The sequence below is a fragment of the Pocillopora verrucosa genome, chromosome 5, assembly GCF_036669915.1.
Source record: "Pocillopora verrucosa isolate sample1 chromosome 5, ASM3666991v2, whole genome shotgun sequence".
NCBI classification, from domain to species: Eukaryota; Metazoa; Cnidaria; class Anthozoa; order Scleractinia; family Pocilloporidae; genus Pocillopora; species Pocillopora verrucosa.
Window position 1 is genome coordinate 1,572,269 of NC_089316.1, and position 18,947 is coordinate 1,591,215.

The following is an 18,947-nucleotide window of genomic DNA, read 5'->3' on the forward strand; positions in this document are numbered from 1 at the left end:
GTAAAAACAAATTAAAATCGAATAAAAATTACTACCACTGCTACTGCAACACTCTTTGAGTTTCATTTAATTTGAGATGGGGTAGGGGGTATTTAGGTCAACTTTTTGCTGGATGAGTGCCACTTTTGGGAATATGCAATTTTCCCTATTCCAACATGGTAACTCTCTCTTAATGTACATTTGAATCTGTATGAAGCGGCACCGTATTAAGCGGTCACCCAGTATTATTCGATCAGTTGCCAAAGTCCTGCATTTGTCTTCCCTTAATCACTGTTTTTTCACTTCTATTAAGCAATCACCTCTACTAAGCACCATTCCCCTTGGGTAACCGATTAAAACAGGTTCGACCGTATCTACCTTATTTTTAAATCCCTACTTACCACAATTCTCTTACCGCCAAAATCCCGAAAATGTGCGAACCTATTCCAGTTATGCTATTAAAAATGCAAGCCCACAGTAGTCAATCCAGTCGTTAAACCCTTTAACTCCCAGAAGTGATTAATATGCAACTTCTCCCCATAATATTCATACATTATCCAGCAAACAAGTTATAAGAATACTCAAACTTAACAGGAAGAAGTTTTTACCTTGATCTAATTCCAAATTCTCCGCACTAATTTACAAGGAAGTGTGTAGTAGTTGGAGAGGAGAATTAGCAATCAGATCTTGGGAGTTTAAGGGTTAAGTGCAACCCCATTACATAACAGTGGCACATCCCCAATAGCCCATGAAGTGCTCCCACCCCCCCTCCCCCCCACCGGCCTCTAATATAAGATAACCTTACATTCTGCATGTGCACCTGGCTCGTAACGTTACATCATCGTTCAACTGTGTTTCTGTCGTGACTTCTTCTAAGATCACTACAAACCCTCATCCGTTGCGCATCAAATTTAAGGACCATTGCTGCGGTCTTGACATGTAATTTCCCATGAGTTAATCATCCAGTCAGACAATCAATCAGCAATCCATTCATTGTGTGAGTGAGTCATCCAGTCGATCAATCAGTCAGTAACTCACCCATCCAGTCAGACAATCAGTCAGCCAGCCAGTCAGTTACTCAGCTATCTAGTTGTTCAATCGGGTAGTTAGCCCTCCAGCCAACGAACAGCCAGCCATGTAGTCCGCCGTTGAATCACTCAGCCACTGAGTCAGCCGTCATTCCGTGAGTCAGTCAGTCAGTCAGACCCTCTGCCACTCAGTCATTCAGTAATTTTTAAGTTGGTCAGTCAGTAACCACACTAATGATTATTTTCCCTTCTGCGATAAAGTTCTAATACTTGGATGACTTTTTCAAAATCTTTAAAAGCGGAGAATTCACCTCCATAAATTATCACTTTGAAACATTTTCGCAAATCAATGACCACTTCACTTGTCCGCCGCCGCAGCACCGAGACGATCCCCTCCCGCAAACCTTGTTCTAGTCTATCCGCGTGCCCGTCCCTTCTTTGTATTTTTCCGAAAGGCCTGTTTACATGGAGGTGGGGGACCTTAGGTAGGTGAGGTAACCCGCCTAGGCGGGGTAACCAACCTCTGCATACAATCTCTTTTTTCATCTTGATCATGTTAACATGATAAGCGGGGTGACTCGCCTTCGCGGGTAGCCCGGTCTGCCGTGCAGCTAGGGTAACCCTGTCAGCCGGGGTAACAATTTGCCATGTAAACGTCTAGCCGGGCTCGTGTTCATGTTACAAAATGATCAAATGAGCAAAGCAATAGCGAAACACGTGTGTTTTAAAACTTTGTAAATTTCCTAGCCGTCCCATATAGAACTTAAACGTCAAATACCGATTTTTGCGCACTCTTAGCTATGAAACCTCGACAGCAATTTAGTCACGTTTTTAATTTCAACTCAGCACTACGTGTACACTCATATGTTATGCCGAAATGAAGACATCGCACCGTCAGAAACGTTAAAGCATCGAGCTAGTAGCAAAAAAAAAGAAGAAAATAAATTACGTTTTTTCGGCAACATTTTATCACACGTCACCGTAATGACACCTTAACTCCTTCAGTTCAATCGCAACAACAACATTGAGAAACTTCACTCGGGATCCCGTAAACGAACAGACAGTCCAAGCGATGATCTCACAGCTAGAGCTTGGGCTGCCTGTGGTTAAAGCGGGCTATTTTTCGACCATGACTAGGCGGGTTACCTAACTGGGATCCAGGTCCCCCACCACCGTGTAAACAGGCCCTTAGTCGCGTGACGTTTGAGAAGCCTGAAATATTTTGTGCAGGAAGTTAAACGAATTGTTGAGTGTTCATATCGAGCCGAGCGGTTAGATTGTCTACGATCTGTATTTGATCTCTGTTTAATCGCTGCAGTTGTTGTTTACTTTACTGAGAGGTAAGAATTATGTTTGACACAGACAAGAATTTAGCTCACTTGTAACCTGTAGCCTCGCTAAACTCTCGCAACGCGAACAAAGATAATTCAGCTAAGAACTCTCTCTCTCCGCTTGATCGAACTGAAGTCATTTCCCTCAGTGCTTCTTTGTCGTCATTTTATGTCAGTTCACTCAAACTCTCTGATATCTTTCATATTCGCTGGTTTCCCTTTGCATTTTAAGTTTGTGGGTTTCTGATCTATTATAGTTAAAACTTTAGCGACTCCCGTTAAATGCAGAGCACACAAGACATACGATTTTAATAAGGTAAAACAAAGGCGCGTTCAGTCGGCAACAATCGGGTTGAAGTTAAACACTCTTAGCAACAAAGGAAAAGAAAACAGTGATTGTAAGTTAAGATGGCCTTAACGGGAAGTTTTGAAAGAAGATTCTGGTAGGAATGGAAATAACAGAGGGACAAATTGTTTCTGATCGTGCTGAAGTCAATCAGCTCTGATCATTAATCATTCTGACTGATAGTTGTTCAACGTCGATTAGTTTTCAGTTTTTCACATTAAGCAATGGAAGTGTTTGAACTGATGAGAGAATACTCCCTTCATTCCATGGATTATATTTGATTTTATTGGACAAAAGTTGGAAACGAACTCAAAACCTCTTAAATGTGCAAAGTAACCAAATTAATGCTTGAGTGATTTGATCGCTGTCTGCTTTCGTAATTGACAAGAGGGTCCACTATACTTTTTTACATAAAGCATGATTTGGCGATTTTTCTCCTTGTTAATCACGAGTTGAGTTTTTCCTTATTCGTGAATCGCGATTAAAGATATTAAGATCTTTTCATATCCACGTAAATTAATGTTTTTTACTTATACGTGACTCGTGGATGAAGACCTGAAGAACCATTTTGTTTTGGAGAGGACATGAACTTCATTCACAATAAAGTTCGGATATATCGCGCGCTGTTATTGGTTGAAAGAGCGTGCTCTGTGCTCTCATATAGCAGAGAGCTAAGCTAAAGTTGTCACGCCATCTGCCAAATTGTACTATGTCCGACCTTTTCTGGGACTTCTCTCCAGCCTTTTTTCGTTGATTGAAAGAGAAAAATTTCGGAACAAGCGAGCCGGCAAGTAGCAACAGAAGAACTAAACAAAGGTTTGTAAACATGCCAGGCGCCGTAATTAATACTTTATTATAACGTGAGCAGAGACGGAAAAGCTCAAAGAGAAAACTAAATGGACAGTCCGAGTTTTGAAGGTTTTCACGCCCAGTTAGATTGCAAGCTTACGTACGGTGATAAAAATGAAACACAGCTAATACTCATATAGAATATAAAGTTTCGTTACAACAGAAGAGAGCGCAATCAAGGTTTCTCTATTTGTTTAATTGACCAATAAAAGTCATAAAACAGACCTCCAATGGTCTTTGAACAAGTAAGGTAATACATTATGTCATCATTTGTCACTTAAGACTGGTCAAGACTAAAAAAAATCCGTGAATTTGGTTTCTTACATTCATGTGAAATGTCTCAAATTTTGCGTGAACGTGAAAGGATTTTTGGTGTTATTCGTCAAGACTGACAAGCCCAAATATTTTTAAGTGACTGAGTTTTACAAAACGGTATAGGGGAACCTCTGACAAGTGCAAAGATACAATTAAAATTCTTAGAAACCTTTGAACTTAGTTATTTGTGATTGTATTTGTATTTTTATTTGTAATTGGACACACCAGGTATAATAGTTGACTTTTTGAAATGAAAGATGTCTTTAATTTGCAAATCAACAAAAATATGATCTTTGACAGAGCAACAGAAGAGTGGGGATTGTTTTTGTCAAATCTCTATTTGTTCGTGGAAAAGCAAGCCGTCCGTTTGTCTCACATCAAAGAGAATCTGACATAACATTTGTAGAGTTACATTATAGCCATGTTAATCATGGTTTACTTTCCCTCTTGTTCTGCCATAAGTGGACATCCACATTTTTTTTCTTTGGTGTCCACTTACAGGAATAATTCTTGCAGGTGGACATTCCACTAACGGACACTTTATCAATTCTTGAGGGTGTCCTTTTACAAGAGAGTTGACTGTACAAATTTTTTTCTTTATCACTATCCTCAGTTAATTGATATACAGTTTTTCTATTCACAGTTAAGCTTTTATTGATAAACAAGTAAAAAATTATACTCAGTTTTCTTTAATCATCGTAATTTTGTTTATTTCATCAACGATATTCATTATATAACATAATGTATACACTGAGCAACTATTGGTGATTTAGATGACATTTTATGCAATAGTTTTGAATTGAAAATTGTAGTCTTAATTAAAAGCATCATGCTGCTTGACAAACTGTAAAAACAAAACAAAACAAAAAGCTTTCCTTCAGAAATTTTGTATCTTAACAGTGAACATGTCAGAGAGAAGGGCCTATCCATTCAATTGCTATTAAATAACCAGGATCATATTCTGATGAATTCACTCTGCTGATTGCAAATAAAAATAACTTACAGAGGATAAAATCCAATAAAAGGTCTCACATTAGCTACTCAGTCTGAATATCTACAGCTTAGAAATCATTCATGCTGTAACTGTCTTAGGTTATCAAATCAAAACAAAATTAACCATAGATTTGCATCAATGATTTCTTTCCTGTTGGATATTATTTTTTAAAATAATGGTAGTCTGTATGCAAAAACATTTAAGTTGAAATGCTTCTCATAAAGATCAATAACTAGAACCTTTACACTCAAGCATCCTTCACTCAAAGTGTTTAAAAGAACACTGAAGGGTGGATGACTTCCAAAGATAATGTACTAAGAGGAATAAATCATTACCTTGGTTAAGTAGATCTTAAATTATGGACCCCATTTTTACCATTTTTGGTTCAACTGTTATTATAAATGCCAAGAAAGCTAGTCCAAGTTGCTCACCTTGAAAAACAGCTTGGTTTTTTCTTTTTGTTCTAACAGTTGCATTTCTAAGACATGGATTCCAATATTTCTAAAGAAAAGCTGAGATGTAAGATTGTAACAACTTTTTATGGAAGAAAGAAATTAGATCTGTCAGGGTGTGATTTCCTTGAATTGCCAGAAGCTGTGCTGGAATTAACTGAGTTGGAGGAACTTAACTTGTCAAGGAATGAATTTAAAACAATACCTGAAAGTGTTGGAATACTAAATGATATTACCATACTTCATGCGAGTGGAAACCAGCTGTCCATATTCCCTGCAAGTTTGATAAAGCTGAGGAAACTCAAATGGCTGACCATCTCAAATAACAAACTAACCACCATCCCTGATGCTATTGGTGAGATGGTGGGACTGGAGGGACTGGATCTGAGTCACAACCAGTTGACTGTGTTGAGTCCAGCTATAAAACAGCTGAAGAAACTCAAAAGGCTGATCATCTCGCATAATGAGCTAACCACCATCCCTGATGCTATTGGTGAGATGGTGGGGCTGGAGGGACTGGATCTGAGTCACAACCAGTTGACTGTGTTGAGTCCAGCTATAAAACAGCTGAAGAAACTCAAAAGGCTGATCATCTCGCATAATGAGCTAACCACCATCCCTGATGCTATTGGTGAGATAGTGGGATTGTCGGGACTGGGTCTGAGTCACAACCAGTTGACTGTGTTGAGTCCAGCTATAACACAGCTGAAGAAACTCAAAAGGCTAGACATCTCACATAACAAACTGATCACCATCCCTATTGCTATAGGTGAGATGGTAGAGCTGGAGGGACTTGGTCTAAGTCACAATCAGTTGACTGTTTTGAGTCCAGCTATAACACAGCTAAAGAAACTCAAATCGCTAGACATCTCGAAAAACAAACTGACCACCATCCACGATGCTATTAGTGAGATGGTAGAACTGGAGGGACTGAATTTGAGTTACAACCAGTTGACTGTTTTGAGTCCAGTTCTAAAACAGCTGAAGAAGCTCAAAATGTTGTTTGTTAATGGGAATCCTTTTACCGTTGAAGGAATGAGAAGTGTTTTGGAACTAGAGGACATAGGTGTAATTGATGCAGTATATTCAGATCTCCAAGGTAAGATCCTTACCGGATCATGTGTTCTATAGGTCGACCTGCTATCGGTCGATAGTCGACCGATAGATCAGCCGACAGTGGACCGATATATCGGCCGACGGCCGACCGATAAATGTGTACATATCCGCTGATGCATCGGACGACAGTCGGTCGGTCCGTCGGTATATCGGTCGACTATCGGTCGACTATCGACCAATAGTCGGTCGATTGTCGACCGATAGTCGACTGATAATCGACCGATATATCGGCCGACAGCCGACCGATAAATGTGTACATATCGGGTGATGCATCGGTCGACTATCGGTCGATATATCGGTCGATTGCCGACCGTTAGTCGACCAATATATCGGTCAATTGTCGGCCTACATGTCGACCAAGGCCACCTATAGTACACATGATCAAGGAAAGGAAATTTCTGTTCACCTTAATGTTGTGACATGTGCATTTACTAAATTGGTTCTCATGATTGACTTGCAAGTGGTTATTCTGCTTGTTACAGATTATTACATGCAGTTTACAATAGTTACAGAATAAAGCCTCAGAATAATATGAAGTAAACAGTGTCATAGTTAATGTATGATTTAACAAAGTTGGCATCACTTAAGAAATGGATGACATTTGTATTGGAAGTTTCTGTAAGATAGTGAAAAGCTTTATTTTAACAATTTGACAGACATTGAAATTTAAGTTCATCAAGAAGGAAATATGATTTGATGGGAAACCAGAGTGTAAATATTATGACAAGTCATTCTTTGCGGTTGGGAACTATTGTTTTGAGATTTACTTTCTATTTGACTAGAATTAAGAAAGAATAAAATGTGCTCCAAGTCATTTCACTGTTAGGAATTGTTGATATATTTTTGCTTTCTATTTGATTCATTGGAAGTGTTTAAATAGTGAATAACTTTTGGCTTATCAAGCAAAATTTATAAACTTTCACAATAAATGGGTTATTGCCTCCTTACTACTTGGCAAAATTGATTTAAGTCTTTGCCTCTCTCTTGTGTGATCAGTCACAAGTGGTTCTAGTACTTAATGTTATAAAACATCAAGTCAGTTTAGTTTTGGCATTCATGTTCACCAAACTCATCACTACATTTAATGCCGCAAGAATTATTTTGATTGACTGTGTAGCTTTTATGTATAAGAGTGGAATAAGTGTGTTTTCCAAACTCATCTATGCATTAACATCAGGAAAAAATAACAATTTTGATGGTTTAGTCTTTATAAACAAGCCTTAAACTCCAACATTATTCATGTTAGGCATTTATAGTAGTTGATTATTCAACTTTTACATTTGCTTCTTTTTCGGTTATTTTGTACAAATTTATCAATGCACAATTTTTTTCTTTGTGTTGTGAAAACTTTTTTTAATTAGGCCAAATAGCAGATAGACTCAGAGAACCACAGCTGGCTTACAAAAAGGCTTTGAAAGATGGATATGTCACGGTTTGCCGCAGTAGAATATTGCTCATTGGTCAGGATCGAGCTGGTAAAACCAGTTTAAAAAAAAGTCTCTTAGGCCTTCCATTTGACTCTAAAGAACAGAGCACTGAGGGGATTGAAGTGGATCCTTCAAAGTGTGAAATTGATGTTGACCAAGCTGCAAGGAACTGGCAGTCCATTGGTGAGAATAAACCAGGACTGTTGGAGTGTTCTAAAGATGTGGCAAAGATTGTTGTAGAGAAAATTTTTTTGCAAGATGATTTTGCTGGAGAAATGATTACGCAGGTAAAACATTTTGGAGAAGAAGATACAGACAAAAGTACAAATGAAGATTTTGAAAAAGATTCCGCCCACATTTCACCTACAGATTTTTAAGAGGGATATTTGATGGTTATACAAACATGGCGGAAAAAAGATGACGTCAGAATTGTAAAAATGTTCTTCACACACATTTTTAAAGTGGCTTTTTAAAAACAGTATAGTTTTAAATGTTTATAGTGAAATGAAGATTATGTCAACCTTTAAGTGAAGCAAAAATTCCAATTCTCAGATTCCTTAAATTGATTTTTTTTATGTGTGCCTTGGTCTTAGCCAAAAAGCAGGGAGCTGCCAGTAGTCTAAACTATGCTTTCCCTCCCAGTGTATAAAATGACAGTACATGTACTGTCATTTTATCTAATTTACATCAAACTTAATGGCATAATTATTTCAGATATGTAATGAATTTGCTGGCTAAATTGAATCACTGTGTTACTTAATTAAAGTAATTAATTTCACCTTATTTGATACTTTACACAGGTTGAGGATAAAAGAGATTCTCTGTCAGTTGAAGCTTTCCAGAATGGTAACAATGATGATGAGCCCAAGGTAATTATTGATGTTGCTCAACCCCCCGATACTGTGAAGCATGTTCATCAGTGGTTGAAGTATCTCCAAGGCAAACGTATAAAAAGTGGTCTATTCAAAGAAGAATCCTATCTTTCGATGGATATTTGGGACTTTGCAGGGCAGCACCTGTACTATGCCAGTCATCCTATCTTCTTATCCCAGCGAGCACTGTACATATTGGTGCACAATCTCAGCAAGCCTTTGGATGCCCCAGCTGAGCCCTGCATGAGACAAGGGAGTAATGAGGTGAAATTGGAAAACCCTAACAATGAAACAAACATGGAGAATTTGCTGTCATGGCTGGCTACAGTACACGGTGTTGCCCTGGCAACTGATGACACAGACGATGATGCACAACTTCCCTACCTCCGTCCCCCAGTGTTTATTGTTGGAACACATGCTGACAAACCAGTTGAAGACATAGCCGTAATAAAGAAACAAATACAGGAGAGAATTTCTGGTCTGGAATATGAGAAGCATGTGGTCAGACCCTTATTCTGCATTGACAACACTCAGAGACCAAACTTGATTAAGAAATTTATCTCAAAGAGACGAAAGGACAGAGGAAAACATAAAACAGGTAAGATATTTGATGTCATAATGTATCCCTCACAATGTCTTTCTTACAGTAATTGCTGATTTTATAATTGCTTACTAGCTTGTCTTTGGGTCAATTCCAAGAACACGTAATTTGTGGTCATTTTTCTTAATCAAAGGCCCATTTGGTAGATGGTTGGCAAGCATTGAGCATACAATAATTATTATCTTACTAACATTATACAAATTGTAATTTTAAAATGCTGGTAGACATGCAGAATGTTTAAGTGGGAGTGGTAAGGGTAGGATACAGCCCTGGTTGAATGAGTTCAGGCTAGTTAAAGATGGGTTTTCTTCATTAGCTGCACTCTTCTTAGCTTTTAGCTACTTTATGTACCAGCATTGCCATATTGGAACCTATAAATTTTTGCTGACAGATTAATTAATTTCAGAGTTTGAAATGAGGAACAGAAAATGATTTGGAAAGTTGAAGAGTTTATCATCATAGCTATGCTGTCAGCTATGAAATATCTGTAATTAGTCATGTATGATACCAAGTATGCTCATTTTAAGCACATGATTCTGTATTACATAATGGTTTGAAATTATGTTTCAAACATATCCAGTAGGGGAAGAAGAAAAAGCAGATGGAATAAATGAATTACAGAACAAAATCCTGGAGGTGTTGAGGCAAGAGCCTTATATGGGAGAGAAAATACCTGTCAGGTAAACGAAAAGAACACTTTATCTAGCAAACCTTATTTCATGGACTTCAGGATCAATGATTTAATCAAACAGTTATGAAAAGTGAAGACCAAGCAGTGTTTTCAGCATATCTGTTTATGCATGTAAATGTATTTTAAAAGAAAAATATCTAACCTCCACTAGTTTTAAGTTCATCAAAATTCTTAAAACATCAAATAAACAGTAGTCATTTAAGTGCAAACAAACAAAACTCTAAGTCAGGACATTGTTACAATATTGTGATTTAAAAAGGTGTTAATGTCTGATGGATATTTGAGAAGGCATGGCTCTTTCAATTGAGATTGTTTATGGGAAAAACATTTCAAACATTTCCAAACATTTGGAGAAAACTAGACCAAGGAAATAGATGAATTAACAGTTTTAAACCCTAATACATTTTAAGAACTCTGTTGCCTTCTAGATGGTTTTTGTTTGAAAAGGTGATTCAAGCTTTGGTAGCAAAACAGATTTATCACAGAAATCTGCAACAACTTGAGCACTATGCAAGGAAAGATTGCTTTATGGAAGATGCAAAAGAGTTTGAGTCCATGATCAGTTTTTACCATGGCCTGGGGATGATAATCAAGCACCGCAGTACAGTTGTACTAAAGGCTCAGTGGTTGATTGATCTGTTCAAACAGCTGATAACCATTCCCCCTTTCAATAAACAGGTAGGAATAAAATTTTCATCTAAGAAAGGCCTTACATGGAAAATGTTGTTGAATAATTTAGACCGACGGAAAATGAGGATGATTCTTTGTTTGTGAAAAAGTAGGCAACTAATGCAACAGCTGTGACCCTTGAATCTTTAAAACTGCTGACCTCAAGTTATTTCATGTACCTTTTGCAGATTTTCAGGTCATAAATTGATTTAGCCTTTTTCCTTTACAAGAGACTTGTATTGATTTGCTACCGCTCGCAATAATTGTATTCACACAAGTGAAAAGTTCTTTTCGCTTGCGTTTTTTGGCTTTTGGGGTGGTGAATAACAACTAATAATCACCTGTGAGTGGCCCAAGAGACAAAATTGCACATTCAGGGTGTAATTTCTGACCATTCTGGTACATTGATGGAAATAATTTTTTTAGTTCTTATTCATGTATGTGGAAAGCATTTTAAAGGAACTTTAAGTGGATTTCTCTTATCTGGAATTGCTTTTATTTATATATTATGTAGATTCCCTTATATGCTAAGTACTGGCGGGAACTTGAAGGAAGTGGCATCCTTAGCATGGAACATGTTGATCATGTGTTCTCCAGCTTCATTGGACAAGGAATTATCAAAGAGGACATTTTAGACATGATGGAGCGATTTGGTTTGATCGCTAAGTTCTCAGTTTCCTCAACTGACGAGAAGTACTTTGTACCAGCTCAGTTGAAGGCATCGCCTGTAGGACTCTGTAAGATGACACCATCATCAACTGATCCATGTCCATTGTATCTCCTCTTTGTCCATGGCTTTGTCCCTCATGGTCTCTTCTTGCAGCTTGTCTCCCGATCCATTCGTTGGTGTTCAAAGACGTGGGCCACGCATCAACCAGCCCTGTACCAAAATGGAGCATGGTTCATCATTGGGAAAGATATTCATGATTTTGTCCTCATATGCAAAACAGGATTTGTGAAGGTAATCTTGAGACAAAGAAAAGCACAAAGTCATCAGGTTGTAGGACAGAACTCCGTCATACTAGCAACTCTTGTCCGTGAATTTCTTGAAGACACACTAAAGAATTTGTCACAAGAAATGCTATACTTGAGGGGACTGCAGTATAGGCTGTGTGTTGCATGTCCTTATTGTCATCAAGGGGCAGAAGAAACACGTCATGCATGCTCAGACCACGTGAAAACCACTTGCACACACGAGGACTGCTTCCACCTAATTGATGCAAATGAAGGTCGACCGGCCATCTGTAATCGAAAACCTTGCAAGATAGTACCACCAGTTTGTGGATTGAAGAAATGGTTCTTGAAAAGAAGAAGCCAGGTATAATTGATCATAATGATTTTTCAAGCAAAGATTTCTAGACTCAGTTCCAGCTTTGCTTTGCTCCTCTAATTTACTTAAAATATCAATTAGGCTGTGATTAGCGTCGAGAAAGGGAGCCTTAATAGGTTGTCTTCAGTTTCAAATATAAATCAGATAATTTCTGACAGGGTAGAATTATTTTGTAATTTTATACTTTTTTGTTTTTTTTTTCTTGGTATAGAATTGATTAATATAAATTTATATGCCACACTCAAAGTTTTCTAATTTATGTAATAATCATAATTTTATATGACCTTTTTTTCTTGAGGGTTTGTACTCTTCAAATGTTGCTGCTAGATCACATGATGAAGCAAGTGAAATCAATCCAATGAAGTCTACCACAGCATTGAAGGTGACTCTCCTGGGCAGTGAGTGGAGTTCGTCAATGGGGGGCTTGTCCACCATTAACAGACAGCTTGCCATTCTGTTGGCCAAACACTCTGAAGTGGACGTTACTCTCCTTGTCCCACAGTTTGCCTGTTCTGAAGAAGAGAGGAGAATGTCTCGAATTCACAATGTATCCATCAGAGAGGCACAAAAACGTCCGGGCTATGCCGACTCCCTCGACTGGTTGAGTGCCCCACCGAGAGATTTGGACATTGACATAGTAGTGGGTCATGGAGCAAAGCTTGGTAAACAAGCTCAGTTTATCAGAGAATCGTACCAGTGCAAGTGGATACAGGTGGTGCATACTGCACCCGAAGAACTGGGGATGCACAAAAACTATCCCATGGCCATTTCCAAAGGTGAAGATAAGAGTACAACTGAAGTGGAGTTGTGTAAGTTGGCAGATGCTGTGGTAGCGGTTGGACCAAAGTTGACGAAGGCTTACTCTTCTTACCTACGCTCATGCGAGAAGCACCAAGATATAATTCAACTGACGCCAAGCACGTTCAGTGAGTTTTCCGACGTAAAACAAGCTGCAGTTGACATGGACAACTTTAAGGTTCTAACGTTTGGCCGTGGTGATCCAGAGGACTTCAGCTTGAAGGGCTACGATATCTCTGCTCGAGCAATAGTTGAACTGAAAGACAGATCTTACCATCTGATTTTCGTGGGTGCACCTGACGGTAAACAGGATGAGGTTGCAAAGAATTTACTCAAGAGTGGAATTGACAAAAACCAGCTGACCGTGAGGAAGTTCGTGCAAAATAAAGAGAGATTGAAAGAATTATTTTGTGAAGTTGATCTCTGCATCATGCCCTCCAGAACAGAGGGTTTTGGTTTGACAGCATTAGAAGCGTTATCTGCTGGTCTTCCCATTCTTGTCAGTGGAAACTCAGGATTTGGTGAAGCACTGTGCACTGTACCATCAGGCAAATCATTGGTGGTGGAGTCTGAGGACCCTGGTAAGTGGGCAAAGGCAATTGCTGGTGTCCGACAGAAGGAAAGATCAGATCGACTTCAGGATATTCAACAACTGAGGAGTTCCTATGAAGAGAAGTTTAGCTGGGAGAACGAGTGTGACAATCTAGTGGAGAAGATGTGGGACATAGTTCATGGTGAGAATGTTTTGAATATCCTTCAAAAAGTGTTTTAGGGGGCTACTCGGCTTTCGGTCTCTTATTAACTTTGACGGAAAGCATGAACACAAAAAAGATGTTAAAACCTAAATAGGAATCCACTTGGTGATTGCTGTGATATTAAAACAAAAGTTTCTTTTTATATCTTTTTAGCTTCTAAAAGAGGACGCACAAGTTTCAGAACTCAGCAGGTCGAAGCTATTGACATATCAACCGAGCAACTAACAGTTGATTTATTACTGACTTCAAGTGAGTAATAAAATATTAATGACACACGATAATTGACATCCCTAAAGAAGTACAGACAGATTGCTAGGGTATTCAACAGTTTCATTTCCTTAACTTTCGACTTTGGGCCAACTATGCTTCGTGTAAACTTCGAGTACTTTTGATCATGTTTCTTACTAATGAGACATGTTGTTATTTTTACCCCCTCAAATAAGAGTTGGAGCTTCCATTTTAAGGCCAACATGTTGGAGAAAAAAGCGGAAGTTTGGTGTTTGAAGCCCTTGTCTTCCTCTTTACCTCAAAGTTTCTCTTACCAGATTGAAGATTGTTATTTTTCAGCAGACTATTGTTTCGCTTCTTTCACGCAGTTAGATTAATAAGAACTTCTTCTTTTCTAGGTTCTTTGGACCGAATCATCCAGGAACTTCAGCAGATGCAACTCGATGCGAGCAAAGTCAAGAGCAGAACAGATTTATCATTGGGACTGAGGAATATAGCGTTGGACAGGGGCTTCAGAATATCTGACAATCAAGGATTAGGAAATTGCATGTTCTATGCCTTGTCCGAACAACTGGAAATTGTTAAGGGAATCAAAATCCCACATGGCGAATTAAGACAAACCTTGGTCCAGTACCTCAGGAATAACCCAAAACTTGTAAGTTGATGTTAGTATGTCTAACGGAGTATGTCAAGTGATGTTAATGTAAGAGTGTGATAAAAGTTTAGTGAAAATACAGGCCACTTGGCCAACTCCACCAGAACTTATCCCAGTGTTCACAGCGTGAAGTGACCAGGATTACTGTTACTCTTCCTGCATGGATTGAGGGTGTTTTCTCATGAGTTCTGATACCAGCTTGTACCCCTGGTGGAAAGGGGAACTTGAAATATTTAACTTTATTATTGAAGAAGCCAATAATAATTCAATGTGGTGTCCGAAGAAGCAGGCTACCACGGTTTTAGTCATTTGAATATTTCAGTTTCAAAAACGTTCCCGTTAAACCTCCAACAGATAACAGAATTCTAGTCATTCTCTTAATGATGAATCTTTGTTTTTTTTCCTGCTGTCTGCAAAGCCGTTGGAATATACACAGACAATTTGAAAGACGTTCCAACCAGAAAATTTGTCACTGTATTGTAAATTACTAATTAAAGGTCGTCTCGTACCATTCTGATAAAATTACTCCCTGACTCGTACTCTACGCGCTCAAGTTCCTATAAGCAATTCTTTTAAGTTTCCTTCTTTGACTGATCTTTCTTACAGCCCGATGGAACAGATCTGTTTCACTTTGTCCATGGACATCAAACATGGACTGAATATCTAGCACACATGGAAGAAGATGGTGCTTGGGGTGATCACGTGACTCTGTGTGCCGCAGCAAACTATTATGAAACGTGCATTCGTGTGGTCAGCAGTCTATCTCATAGCAATGATGTAATCATTACACCACATTGTTCAGTTGACGAAAGCAAACCTCTTGTGCTGGGACATATCCATGAGGTGCACTATGTCAGCCTTCAACCCGTGAAAGGTACAGCTTATGACATTACTCCAGTTAAATGTAATTTCTGTTTAATAGTGACATTTATTAGTTAGGATCCTTAATCTTCTTTTTAATACCGAGTTGACAACAGCCATCCTTTTTGTCGTTCGGTTTGTTACTTTGCTCATTTAACACGCATCTTGAAGTTTGTGGTGCAGATTCCCACCTCAAAAATCAGAAGCAATTCATACACTCCATTGTTCTCCCTTGCTGTTTAATTACAGTGTTCTGATTATTGTTTTTACAGGTTGAAGTGGCAGGCCCTTACAGTTACTTTAATCGGCCCTTGTGAAGCGCCCGGCCTTGCAGAATGACTTCATAGGCCTCCAGACTATTGATGGAAATCGGCGAACTAGAGCTTTCTTCAGCCTGATTTATCCAATGTGAACTTTAAAAGCTTATATTTCATTTCAGAAGTTCTATAACAGTTTTCGAGTGTATCGCATGAAAAGGAAAACAACCCAAATGACAAGACGTGTAAAGAAAAGACATCACACTGTGAAAAGTTATCGTAACTATACAAAAGAGAACATGTCTACGAGGAACAAAACATTGTCACCGATGTGAAACTTTATTTAGTGGGTTCGAGACATGAACTCGATTACTCTTACTTTCAATGTACTAGCAAAAACATTTATTGCCACGTACCATCTGTATGTACAACTGTAGTAAACTAGCAAGTTTTTACTATTACCCTGTTTTTGAAAACTATTACTTAAGTAGTGTTATTTAAATTTAGGTAGCGACAATTTTTCTACTAAGAAGAACAAGGACAACAACGTTAACAAGGTCCTATGATGAAAATTTTATTTCTATTTAATGAAATCGAAAGAAGCTTTTAATGGAGAGATAAGACAAATATTAGAAAAAGATAACGTAGTCATATTCCCCAAAGTTAACAAATGTTTGAAGAATGTGAGAGCCGATAAAGAACTACTTGCTTACCTAAAAGAACTCTGCCAACGATTTCGTTTTTATTAATACCTTACGATGTGGGGATTCTGATGACATTTCAACTAACAGCAATTCACATCGTTCCCTTATATGACTGAGTTAAGCTGTTTAGATATAATGAGAATCCTGTAAGTGATTTACGGGCGATACTCTTTGCATATTTTTTGGCAAAACGATGTAAGGGACTTATCAGGACGCCAGAAGAGTACATGCAAGCTCCTTAATAATTTTCTGATTTTAATTTTCTGCTTTATTGCGATTATCACCGCGAACATATTTTCAGACTCTTTTGAGTTTCATTTCATTCGAGGGGGGGGTACTTGGGTCAATTTTTTGCCGGATGGATGGGTTTTGGGAAAATGAAATTTTCCCTATTCCGACCGAGTAACTTTCTGTTAATGTACAGTCGAACCTGTATGAAGCGGCACCGTATTAAGCGGTCACTCTGTATCATGCGGTCAGTTGCCAAAATCCCAAATTTGTTTCCCCTTAACCACTGTTTTTTCACCTCTGTTAAGCAGTCATCTCTAGTAGGCGCCACTCCCCTTTGGTGACTGGTTAAAACCGGTTCCACTGTATCTACCTTATTTTTAAATCCCTACTTACCACAATTCTCTTACCGCCAAAATCCCGAAAATGTGCGAACCTATTCCAGTTATGCTATTAAAAATGCAAGCCCACAGTAGTCAATCCAGTCGTTAACCCTTTAACTTCCAGAAGTGATTAATATACAACGTCTCTCCATAATATTCATACATTATCCAGCAAACAAGGTATAAGAATACTCGAACTTAACAGGAAGAAGTTTTTACCTTGATCTAACACCAAATTCTCCCAACTAATTAACAAGGAGGTGTGTAGTAGTTGAAGAGGAGAAACTGGGAGTTTAAGGGTTAAGTGCAACCCCATTACATAACAGTGGCACATCCCCAATAGCCTATGAAGTGCTCCCACCCCCCCTCCCCCCCACTGGCCTCTAATATAAGATAGCCTTACATTCTGCATGTGCACCTGGCTCGTAACGTTACATTATCGCTCAACTGTGTTTCTGTCGTGACTTCTTCTAAGATCAATACAAACCCTCCTCCGTTGCGCATCAAATTTAAGGACCGTTGGTGCGGTCTTCACATGTAATTTCCCATGAGTTAATCATCAAGTCATACAATCAATCAGCCATCCATTCACTGTGTGAGTGAGTCATTCAGTCGATCAGTCTGTCAGTAACTCACCCGTCCAGACAGACATCCGCCAGCCATTCAGTCACTGAGTGAGTGAATCATTCAGTCGATCAGTCAGTCAGTAACTCACCCATCCAGTCAGACAATCCGTCAGCCATTCAGTCACTGAGTGAGTGAGTCATTCAGTCGATCAATCAGATCGAAAATCTGCCAGCCAGCCAGTCGATCAATCCAGTCAGACAATCAGTAAGCCATCCAGTAACTCACCCATCCAGTCAGACAATCAGTAAGCCATTCAGTCGATCAATCAATCAGTCACTCACTCACTCCTACAGTCAGACATTCAGTCAGCCAGCCAGTCAGTTACTCAGCTATCCAGTGGATCAATTGATCGGTAAGTCTTACAGCCAACAGACAGCCAACCAAGTAGTCCGCCGGTCAATCACTCAGCCACTGAGTCAGCTGTCAGTCCGTGAGTCGGTCAGTCAGTCAGGCCCTCTGCCTCTCAGCCATTCAGTAATTTTTAAGTCAGTCAGTAGCCACACTAATGATTGATTTCCCTTCTGCGACGAAGTTCTCACACTTGGATGACTTTTTCAAAATCTTAAAGAGCGGAGAAGTCACCTCTACAAAATATCACTTTCAAACCTTTACGCAAATCAATGACCACTTCACTTGTCCGCCGCCGCAGCACGGAGACGATCCCCTCCCCCAAACCTTGTTCTAATTCATCCATCTACCAGTTCCTTCTTTCCGTCATCCTGTAGGGCCTGTTTACATGGAGGTGGGGGCCCCAGGTAGGTGAAGTAACCCGCCTCTGTATGCAATCTCTTATTTCATCTTGATCAAGTTAACGTGATAAACGGGGTGACCCGCCTACGCGGGTGGCCCCATCTGCCGGGCAGGGTAACCCCGTCAGCGTGGGTGATAATTTGCCATGAAAACGTCTATCCGGCGTCGCGTTAGTGTTACAAAGAGATCAAATGAGCAGAACAATAGCGAAACACTTGTGTTTTAAAACTTTGTAAATTTCGTAGCCATCCCATACAGAACTAAAACGTTAAAAACCGACCTTTACGTCCTCTTAGCGATAAAACTTCGACAGTAATTCAGTCAGGCTTTTACAGTATACTCACATGTTATGCCGAAGTGAAGACGTCGCGTCGTACGTTAAAAACGTTTAAGCATTAAGCTATTGACGAATTTAAGAGGAAAACAAATTACGTTTTTTTCGGCAACATTTTACCACACGTCGCCGTAATGACATCTTTACTCCCTCAGTTAAAGAGCGACAACAACCTCGAGAAGCTTCACTCAAGGATTGTAAGTTAATACACAAGCAGCTGAAGCGATCATCTCACAGCTAAACCTTGGGCTGCTTGTGGTTAACGCGGGCTATTTTTGGACCATGATTACGCAAGTTACCTAACATACCTGGGGTCCCGCATCTCCATGTAAACAGCCCTTAGTAACGTGACGTTTATAGCCCGGAA

The 18,947-nt window shown here is 39.1% G+C and overlaps 1 protein-coding gene across 2 annotated transcripts; it reads left to right on the forward strand.

The window, feature by feature from the left end:
- The first annotated feature begins 2,252 nt into the window (after positions 1-2,252).
- Positions 2,253-16,517, forward strand: LOC131770568 (uncharacterized). Of its 2 annotated transcripts, none has more exons than XM_066167399.1 (12): positions 2,253-2,347; positions 5,313-6,393; positions 7,772-8,124; positions 8,638-9,307; positions 9,891-9,990; positions 10,430-10,679; positions 11,185-11,988; positions 12,299-13,532; positions 13,707-13,802; positions 14,180-14,436; positions 15,043-15,310; positions 15,570-16,517. In XM_066167399.1, the coding sequence occupies exons 2-12, from the start codon at positions 5,328-5,330 to the stop codon at positions 15,572-15,574; spliced, it is 5,103 nt and encodes a 1,700-aa protein (XP_066023496.1). In that variant the 5' UTR covers positions 2,253-2,347; positions 5,313-5,327; the 3' UTR covers positions 15,575-16,517. The 2 variants fall into 2 exon arrangements, with proteins under 2 accessions (XP_066023496.1, XP_066023497.1); XM_066167400.1 differs by having other exon boundaries at positions 9,894-9,990.
- The last annotated feature ends 2,430 nt before the right edge of the window (positions 16,518-18,947 follow it).

Coding starts and splice junctions, on each gene's coding strand:
- LOC131770568 (XM_066167399.1), top strand. CDS start 5,328: ATGGATTCCAATATTTCTAAAGAAAAGCTGAGATGTAAGATTGTAACA. Junction 6,394..7,771: donor AGTATATTCAGATCTCCAAG/GTAAGATCCTTA, acceptor TTTTTTAATTAG/GCCAAATAGCAGATAGACTC. Junction 13,533..13,706: donor GATGTGGGACATAGTTCATG/GTGAGAATGTTT, acceptor ATATCTTTTTAG/CTTCTAAAAGAGGACGCACA.